Source organism: Lytechinus pictus, chromosome 2 (genome assembly GCF_037042905.1).
Source record: "Lytechinus pictus isolate F3 Inbred chromosome 2, Lp3.0, whole genome shotgun sequence".
Taxonomy (NCBI): domain Eukaryota; kingdom Metazoa; phylum Echinodermata; class Echinoidea; order Temnopleuroida; family Toxopneustidae; genus Lytechinus; species Lytechinus pictus.
The window spans coordinates 54,967,242-54,977,243 of record NC_087246.1 but is presented as its reverse complement, the minus strand read 5'-3'; the positions used below and the strand labels follow the sequence as shown (position 1 = coordinate 54,977,243).

At 38.2% G+C, this 10,002-nt stretch overlaps 2 protein-coding genes across 2 annotated transcripts; one reads left to right on the top strand and one right to left on the bottom strand.

Moving 5' to 3' along the window:
• Nucleotides 1-756: 756 nt before the first annotated feature.
• Nucleotides 757-7,661, top strand: LOC129277537 (uncharacterized). Its single transcript, XM_064095192.1, has 5 exons — nucleotides 757-799; nucleotides 1,117-1,343; nucleotides 2,046-2,158; nucleotides 2,765-3,074; nucleotides 4,734-7,661. Exons 2-5 carry the CDS (start codon nucleotides 1,232-1,234, stop codon nucleotides 5,027-5,029), a joined length of 831 nt encoding a protein of 276 aa, XP_063951262.1. The 5' UTR covers nucleotides 757-799; nucleotides 1,117-1,231; the 3' UTR covers nucleotides 5,030-7,661.
• A 1,344-nt stretch (nucleotides 7,662-9,005) lies between these two features.
• On the bottom strand, nucleotides 9,006-9,754 carry LOC129270528 (histone H1-beta, late embryonic-like). Its single transcript, XM_054907899.2, has one exon. It carries the CDS (start codon nucleotides 9,704-9,706, stop codon nucleotides 9,077-9,079), a length of 630 nt encoding a protein of 209 aa, XP_054763874.2. The 5' UTR covers nucleotides 9,707-9,754; the 3' UTR covers nucleotides 9,006-9,076.
• Nucleotides 9,755-10,002: the final 248 nt, after the last annotated feature.

Below are 10,002 nucleotides of genomic sequence, written 5' to 3'. Positions count from 1 at the left end.
ACATACTGTCCACACAACAATTTATCTTTTATCCAATTCTGGGTAGTTTTAAACCAATAAAGTGTGCTTTGGGTGTAAACTACACAGTATTGGTTGAAAACTATCCAGAGTTTGATCAATTTGAACCAATTGTTGTTCAATGAGTTACAGTCGTTTTTTTCTTCTTAATAGGGAGCGTTCTGGCCAACACTGTTTGGAGTCTCTCATTAACCATAAGTTATAAATGTAGGGAGAAACTAAATTGTTTTTTAGATGATAAAAGTTTCTGTTATTATTATTATTATTATTTATTTGACCAATATAAAAAGTACAAACAAATTACATTAGAATAAAAAAATTACAGTACATGAACATGCAAAGAAATGCGGGAACGGCATGTGGGTCAGGGGGCACAAAAGCGAAATCCATCACTGTTGCCCGAGGGCATTAGCCCCCACACATGCCGCTCCCAAGACATAAATAAAATATATAAATACTCTTAAACAAAATATTGCCCGTTAAAAAAGGGAATACTGAAAAGGGTGCCAAAATAATTAATTAGATAATCTTGAGATGCATTAGAAAAAAAAAGAAAAAAAATACCACTGCAAAATTGTAGAAATATAACAAGGTTCTGCTACTTCGCAACATAACTATTGGAATATGAATGTATTGAATAGCGATTTTTGTGCGTTATCATTCAAGCGGACCTGTATATTATTAGGAGACTATACTGCTCAGAAGGTTGCATTATGGGTAAGGAACCTGCCCAGATTTGAGTCAGTTGAGGACTTGATCATGAGGCGGGGCTATTATGTTGGTTCGTATGTCCTGTAAAACACATGTTGTTCTAGTAAATTTATCAAACTTTGTAAAAATGTATTGTATTATTCATGTATGTTTGTAAGATATGGAAATGAGCGTAATTGTATTAACACTTTTCATATTTTTGATTTAGATAATTTGCTGGTTGTTGCATATGTCACTTTTTACGGGCTGCATCGTCAATTGCTGATATAATTCATCGTTGCATACATGAAAGCTCAAATTGCAAATTTCTTGACTGATCTGAAGGCGAATAGACAACTTTGAAATCATAACAGTATCTTCGTTTCCTTTTCTTTTTGACGTCATCAGAATAAAGAGAGAGTATACAAACAATAGAGCAGCGAGGCGACGGGTCTTCAAGCAGACTGACATTAATGGCGATGGCCTGGTGACCCGGAAGGAATACGTCATTCGAAATGGAAACATGACGGAAGAGGAGCTCGACATCCTGTTCGGAGCTTTCGATGTCGATGGTGATCGTAGCTTGTCTCAGGATGAGTTCGTCCGACATGGATTCGTCTGGGTCGTCGCTCAAGGTGAGTGCTTTCATCACTAACCTGGGTTGGTTTTGATGTGGAAGGAGGGGGGGGGGGCAAAGATCTAAAGGTGTAATTTTGTCCTCATCCGCATATCAGGAGAAATAAAGAGTTTCTCGAGTTTCCAGATCTCTCGTATTTTTTTTTTTACTTTCTTCCTAGTTCCTACCCCCCTTCGTCTTACCCCCTATCAAAATACCCTGGCGCCGCCCCTTTTGGTAACTCATATAGAGAAATATGTGTAGTAATAATTAGACATAACGGATGAGGGAAGGTGACCGACTGACTGAATGAATATTCATGAACTACCCTGGGCAAAGAATATGTACTGGCATAGTTTTGAGATGGCGCTATTCTCTTCCTGCCAACTCATCAGACTGATTTTTATTCGAAGAGGGAGTCCACCTCAACCATGTCAACAAACGGTTGATTTGACTGAAAAGAGAAAATTCAAACACACATAAGTCTGAAAATTTGATTAAAAATTCTAAATATTACCGGTTTATTTAAGTAACATTTAGAGGTACTTTCATAATGAGACATTTTTCATCTTTATTTTTGCAGTTTTGTGAGACTTTTCATGAATCACTCTCATCGAGATGAGACGAATTAGTTTCGCGTGAATAACCATAATAACTACATAAGATGAAATATTTGACAGCGTCATTGATGCTTATATCACTATTTTTGTTTCCTTTCCAGAATGCGAGTTTGAAGCAATAAGAAGGTGTGATGATGAGTTTGTTTATCTGATCCGTGCTGCAGACCCTTCCAATGGAGAAACCCAACAGGGCAGGCTATGCAAAGCTTTCCAGGTAGTCAGCTATTTAATTAGCATGTAGCATTTTTTCTGTTTTTGTTTTGTTTTGTTATGTTTTTCCTCTTTTTTCGTTTTGTTTAATTTTCGACTCAGTCTGTTAACTGTTAAAAATTTTAGTTTATCAATGTAAGTTTTTGTTTGATAATTTGAAGAAAAAAAATTGATTTCATTTGATTGTAATCCTTTATGTTTGGATTTGAAATCAATAAAATAAACTTGAAACTATTTATGCCGAATCGCCCCCCCCCCCCTTCGTTTATATCTAAACCCATAAACTATTAAATACCGTGCCATATCTTTTATCCTGTACTCATTAACTTGTTATTCATGTGAAAATACAAAATGAACCATCTTTCAATTTATTCAGAACAAGTTAGGCCTATGAGCCCCCTCCCAACAAAAAAAAACCCACTTCTTTCCGTGTCATTATTGATTACGAACATTTAAAATCGAATTCATGTCGTGAATACCTCAAACTCATTCATTTTAAACACCTCGCTAAAATTGGAGATGTGTCACTTAAGTAAGGTTGAAAGAGATAGCTTCTTTACGGAAGTCGATTGTACATTATTTTTTCGCATTTCATTCTCCTTTTATCCAGACCTATTTCGACTGCATCGAACACGAGCAAGTATCTTGCGACATCACATCCTACTCCCAGGCGGTAATTGACCTCATTGCTACCTACCGTACCGTCCATTTCTGCCCCGATCTCGACTTCGGAGGTCTGATGTCGATGACCACCGATAATGTCGACGGTGACGAGGACGGTGTCGATATGATGATTGGCGACGAGAATGACGGCACTGAGATGGAACATTCAGAACTGCTTTCGTCTGTACAGGATCAAGATACTGATGAGGATGGCCATGATGTCGAAGGACATCGGCTCAAAAGATCGGCTCACTCAGGTCAGTTTTCTTTTATATTGTCCTCACCTATAGGCAGTGGCGTAACTACGGGGGGCATGGTGGGCACGTGCCCCCCCCCCCCCCATCGGCTGGCAAAAAAAACGGGGAAAAGGAGAAAAAGAGGAAGAAAAGGAAGAGAAACGTAGTGGGAAGGAAGAAATTATTGTTCATTATAGTTATAATTATAATTATGTTATGTTATATTACATAAGAATCATTTTTTCATAACTTTATGAAACATAATTTGCTCAGGGCCTATGTCTTCATTGTTCCTGGTGCTCGCATTGTCTGTTTAACGAGATATAATCCTGTTGTACTAAAACCTCCGGTTTTTAAGTCAATATACACCAAATATATTTCCTCGCACTTCGAGTTATTATTGTTTTATGTAGTGACATATGCTTCATTTTCATGACTACTTAAAGGGGAATGAAACCTTTGGAACAAGTATGCTTATGTCGAAACAGAAAAATAAAATAATAAGAACAAAGAAAGTTTGAGAACAATCGGACAAATAATGACAAAGTTATGAGCATTTGAATATTGCAATCACTAATGCTATGGAGATCTTCCCATTGGCAATGCATCAAGGATGTGTGATGTCACATGTGAACAACTTTCCCTTTGATGGACTATAAAATACACCCAAAATGTCTCTTTTTGCTTTTTCTTATGGTGATACAAACTCTTTATCCATGATGTATTCTTTAAATATCTGTATTACATGCCCTCCAATAGAAAGTACACATGATCTACTGATAGGTGTAATAAAAGAGGCAGTTTAACTGAAATATATACTAAAGTAATGGGGAGAGTTGTTCACAAGTGACATCACATATCTTTATCGCATTGCGAATGTGAGGATCTCTATAGCATTAGTGATCACAATATTCAAATGCTCACAACTTTCTCATTATTTGTCCGATTTTTCTCAAACTTTCGTTGACCTGTTTCTTTGATTTTTCTATTTTCACACAAGCTATCTTGTTCCAAATGTTTCATTCTCCTTTAAAGTGATTGCCCACTTTTAAGGTCTTAATATAAAACATATTCTGTCCGTGCTTACGTTCGCATTAGTGATATACGTCTGCTCTTCATGAATTCTTAAAATCAGTCCTTCAAATGTCCCTTTTTCTAATCTGAATATAAAAAACCGCACAGACCCCCCCCCCACACACACCCTCGGAAGTACACATCCCCCTGTATGATATCCGTGCCTGCCTCGCCACCTCTGTTGGTGAATATTTCCTATTTTCTGAGATGGGGCACTAAAGTGCCCCTCTCTTCTGCTAGTTTTTCCTCCTCATGTTCATTTTCTATGATATTTTGTTTTATTTCTTGAGGTGAGGGGGGGGGGGGGTTAGCTATAAACAAAGATCATGTATTTGATTAACAGTATTATATGATTTACAAACTGTTCCTTCCCTACATGATCTTTATACCAATGTAAATTCCCTCCCAATTTATATATTTAATATCAATTAACTTTAAAAGAACACCACAGTTTTCCATATAGATCTCTTATTTTTTCGCACTTGAAAAATAAATGTTTTGTGGTAATTTCTTCATTGGTCAATTCGATTAATCAATCAAAAACGTATCGATCATTTTAAGACGTTGGACTTCAATTTTTTTTCTTAATTCTTATCTCTTCTTTAGATCATCGACATCATCATCGCTCCAATTTGCCTTGGTGGGGTAGGGGGCTGGGGTCGTTGTTCGGCATAGGAAAAGACGATGGAAGCTGTTCCACGGAGGCTCTGACGTCGTGCACGGAATCGTTCAATGACGAGCTACGAAGTTTCGAGACCAAAATCGATTTCTGCACAAGTCTGTCCGATTACCGGCACTGTGTATCAAGGCAGGCGAGGCGATGCCAGGATACTGAGCTACTGGAAGTCGAGAACGGCTTGCGACAATGGTTGCATCTTCATCGTAAACTGGACTTATGCTGAGAAAGAGATTCCCGATTCTTTAATTCTGCACAGACGAAGCTTATTTAATATTAATTTAAAATGCACGGCGCATCTCTTAAGACAAAATATTATCAATGAATATTTGCATGTTTGATGTGATTGAAAATAATATATATAGACATTAGACAACTGCATCGATCATTAAAATTAAGTTTTGGAAGAGAATTCATACACCAAGTAATCAGATGATTTAACCATAGCAAAGAAGCCATGGGGGCAAGGGGTGACTACTCCCAATTTATCAAGTTGTGAAAAAAGGGAAATTAGACAACGGGAAAAAAAAGAGGAAGCAATAACAAGAAAAAAGGGGAGAAAGGTAATAGGCCTCGGACTACAATACATACTTTAAGAGCAAATTCTGACGTCACTCATTTTGGTTGGACTTCCGCCGCTCCCTATAAAAAAATTCCCGGCACCCCCCCCCCCAACCCGAATTCAATCAACTGATTTTCTAAAATAAGACATGATAATATTTGCTGTCAACTGGACTTGATGCGCTTATTAAACTTGACTCTTAAAATAATCATACATTTTTTTTTGACAGCTTGACACTATCAAGAACAAAATACCAATAATTTTTAGGAAGCTTGTCTTGCAGGTATAAATAATTTTAATCATAACGGATAGCATCATCATAAAAAAAATAGAAAAAAAACATTGTTGAACTTTGATGATAATCATTGTCTTCTTAAAAAAATATAATTGTGAAGTTATTTGTTTCTTTTTCTTGTGTGTCTCTTGGATGAATATTATCCTATGCCGCATAAAATGCGTATCTTATTTTTATTTCATTTTGTACGTTGTATAGTCAGTATACATAATCAATTGTGCTTTTATCTTGTTTATGATAAATTATGACGCTTAAAAGACTAATAAAATTCGAATCATTGACTTACGAATCTTAATAGGTCATAATAGAGTGACAATCCATCGAATTACGTGGAATATGAAGTAAATGTTTGTTTTAAAATAACTGTACTGTGATCTTCATTCATTCGAAAAAAGATTTTTGACCTAACTGAATTGATGTTTTATTGATTATACAATAATTGTTTTGCATGTTTTACTATGATTATTGCATTTGATAATAATGATGATTTTATATGAACTTTTTTGTATTTCAGGTGTTGTGAATCAGAGTCACGATAGCATGAAAGTTGTACTAGTAATTAATGTAAAAGAAACTGGGGAAAGGGCTGTGATCTGTATAATACATCAGCAGGGGCGAAGCTTTTGGGAGCTAGGGTGACCGGATTTCGGGTGATAGAAATAAAAGAAAATCAACGTGGAAAGGGGAAGGGAAAGTGGAAGAAAACATAAGAAAGCGTGAAGGGGGATGGTGTATATATTTTGCTCTACTTATAATACATGATATACATTCTATATGCATACCCCAAATGGGAATATCCTTCCTGACACGCCTGAAGGCATTAGAAAATGTATCTCTTTGAGTCCTTAAAATTCTTCTAAAACCTTGATTTTCACTTTAAAATTATAACACACCACTAACCCCATCCACTCTGAACACTCATTTTGATGAATTATTTATATACTAATCATATATCATTATGCAATGCAGGGGCCGCGGAACGGAAAGTGGGGGGGGGGGGGGCTGACCATGCAAAAATCACAATGAGATGGTAATTTTTACGTTTTTGTACACGGTTTTGGAGAAAAAAAAGTGGAGGGGGGAGGGGGCCTGAAGCCCACCCAGTCCCCCCCCCCTCGTTTCGCGACCCTTGCAATGGAAGTGTGATTAAGTATACACTATAGATACATCCATGTTGAGCTACATCAACCCAGGCAAAGGGAATGAGGACTCGATATGATTCCTTGAATGCTTTTATTTGCCCCCCCCCCTCACTTCCAGCGCCCCCGCCAGTACCCAATCAAAGAGATTGATCCCTATACGGGCTTGCTATTTTAAATATTGGTTTCGATCTTGATATAAAAAGAGAGTAACTTTACTTGTTTGTTAATTTTTTTCTGACAAAACACGGTACGCATTCGAAAAAAATACCCCCAAATATAATGAAACAAAATCAAAAGGATTTTACAAACCAAACTTAATTTCTCATTAAATAAAAAGAAGATACATCGCCTTTGACTAAAGGGATGGCATACTTGCGCCCAAAGAATCCGTGTACAAATGAGATAAAGAGTGAGAGGGGATATCGTGCTGATTTTCTTGACAATTTTTGTTTTCAATGTATGCTGTGATATGAAATTATCGGAAAAACACCCTTTATCTTGTATTACTGTAGTACAGGCGCAGATCCAGAGTTGGACTGTAACGGGAAGGGTGGGAAGTGCCACAAAAATTTGACAAGTAAAAAAAAAAGAAAAATTCATCGTTCATTTGACGGGATGCGGCACTATTGCATTCTACGTGCTGCACAATGTAAATTATCCACTTTTACGGGGGTGTGCCTGCACCTTCCGCCCCACCCCCTGGATCTGAGCCTGTATGCATTCTCAAAAACATTGAAACTTAGTTTGTTTACTTTGAAGTGTTTAAAACACTAATTTTATGGAAAGATTTCGAGCCATTCTTTGTTATTGACCGTTTAGGTATGAATTAAAAACTGCCGTTGAAAATCTTTGTAAACAATGTGTTCAGCAATGTGTTTTATTTCTCTCCGATTCAGAAAGGTTACTTAAAAAAAAGAAGTTTATTTAAACCAAAACTATTGTTAAATTGGAAACTCCTCAAATTTCTCTTCGATTAAGACATAAAATCTTTTTCTAACAAACATATTTTCCCAACAAAGACTTTAAAAAAAACTCCCACTTCTCTGATTATAGGATTAAAAAATTTTTTGATCTCGTCCTTACATCCGGTGGGGGGGGGGGGGCAGTCAAATATATTGCTGTACACACGCGTGACCAAAATAAGACGCGTTTAAAGGTTTTTTTTTTTCAGTTTTGGACGCGGGCCGCGCGTGCACTCGTTAAGGGTATAAAAAACACCGATTTTCAAAAATGGGTAGTTTTGAAAGACTGGTCAATCGCAGGATCAAACGTATTTAGGGTATGTTTTTTTCAAAGCCTTTTTTATGACTAGCCAAACGTATTTAGGGTATGTTTCCCCCCCCCCAAGCTTTTTGGAAATAATTTGGCCACGCTTGTGTACAGCAATTACGTTTGACTGCCCCCCCCCCCTCCCGGGCCTCATATTCATTAGCAGTTTGGGAAATGTGAATGCCTCCAAGGAGGGGAGGAAAACTTATGAGATACACCACCATAACTCTATATTACACTAGAAAAGCAGAGAACTTTGGTTCAGTGAACCAAAGCTATTCTGAGTTTTTATAGTGTAATAGCGAGTAGAAGAATTATTGTTGAAATGTAAGAGAAGACTAGGAAGGAGAAGGGGAAAGAGAGGGAAAAGAGAAAGGGAAGAGAAAGAAAATAACCATTATAGAGAACAGAGAGGGATGGTGGTTCAGATCCCTTCTTTCGATAAATTGTGAATCTGGAATAAAAGCTCACGCATCTAGTCCCCAACCCCCTTCCTTTCATGCACGGCCCTGGGAAGGAGGGTTCTGAAGCACCCCACGATTTTCCTGGGGGTGCTGTGTTTATTACATTCCCTTGGCAGCACCCCACCCCTAGAATTTTTATTTCTTTATAATTGCTTGTCAAATTTATTGGAACCAAAATTACCTTCATCTTGTAATGAAACCCAATTTTTTTGGTTGTCAAAATTTTTCGGAACCAAACAACCTTTGATCTAATACCAATAGTTCATCCTCTCTCCTTTTTTGCTAAACAAGTTACATCAGCACCCACGGTTATATTAAAAATTTCCCATGTCCCCGTTACATGCGAGGAAGACTACACCGACAATAAAAATGTCCCCTTAATTTATTTAATCTGGGTAAAATGTAATTAAGTCATAAAAAACAGTAAAAAAAAGAGAGTAAAATCTATTTGTTTCTTTCTTGGAGTTTGGGTGGCTCTGATAAGAGCCGTTGGTTTGAAGAAAACGTAGCTGTATCTACAGCTATTAAATAAGAAGCAAGTTTACTTCTTGGGCTTGGCTGCCTTCTTAGCTGCTGGCTTCTTGGCTGCCTTCTTTGCTGGTGGCTTCTTGGCAGCTGGCTTCTTTGCGGCCTTCTTGGCGGGCTTAGTCTTCTTGGCAGCAGGCTTCTTTGCTGCTGGTTTCTTTGCCTTCTTGGCGGCTGGCTTCTTTGCCTTCTTGGCAGCTGGCTTCTTTGTCTTCTTCGTGGCCTTCTTTGCTGCTTTCTTGGCGGCTAGCTTTTCCTTCTTGGCCTTAGCCTTGGCAGCCTTCTTCTCCTTCTGTTCCTTCTTCTTGGCAACAAGTTTGGCCTTCTTGGCGGCAGCACGGGCCTTTTGGGCCTCGGTCTTGCCTTCCTTCTTCTTGCCAAGCTTGAAGGATCCGCTGGCTCCCTTTCCTTTGACCTGGGTGAGGGTTCCCTTCTCAACACCAGACTTCAGGGCACGCTTGATGAAGGGGCCTTGCTTCTTCATGTCAACGTTGTAGGTCTTCTCGATGTACTTTCTGATGGCTTGAGCCGAGGAACCATTACGCTCCTTCAGGTTGGTAATGGCAGCAACAACCATGTCAGCAGAGCTGGGGTGTGCTGGCTTGGCACGGGGCTTCTTAACGGCTTTCTTCTGGTCGGCAGACATGATGAGAGATAATTTATGAGTAGCTGAGTATGAGTGTAACTGGTAGCGAGCAAGTCAACGAATGATTCGATTTCCGCGGTCTCCAGCATTTATATAAAGTGCGTGCGGACGTGGGGGAAAGCAATACTGTATGCTACATACACAACCCAGTGTCCGTACGTGTACATGGCGTATTATGGCAATTGCGATTTTGGATGTGTTAGTAAGGTGTTGGAAAATCCTCAAATTCTCTTCGATTAAGACCTAAAATCTGTTTCTACTTCATTGTTTTCGATAGAGTACATTCTAAGCTTTAA

Excerpts from the sequence above, each read along its gene's own strand:
- LOC129277537 (XM_064095192.1), top strand. The coding sequence starts at position 1,232 with ATGACGGAAGAGGAGCTCGACATCCTGTTCGGAGCTTTCGATGTCGAT. Across the intron at positions 1,344-2,045 it reads CGTCTGGGTCGTCGCTCAAG|AATGCGAGTTTGAAGCAATA; the intron begins GTGAGTGCTTTC and ends TTTCCTTTCCAG. Across the intron at positions 2,159-2,764 it reads GGCTATGCAAAGCTTTCCAG|ACCTATTTCGACTGCATCGA; the intron begins GTAGTCAGCTAT and ends CCTTTTATCCAG.
- LOC129270528 (XM_054907899.2), bottom strand. The coding sequence starts at position 9,706 with ATGTCTGCCGACCAGAAGAAAGCCGTTAAGAAGCCCCGTGCCAAGCCA.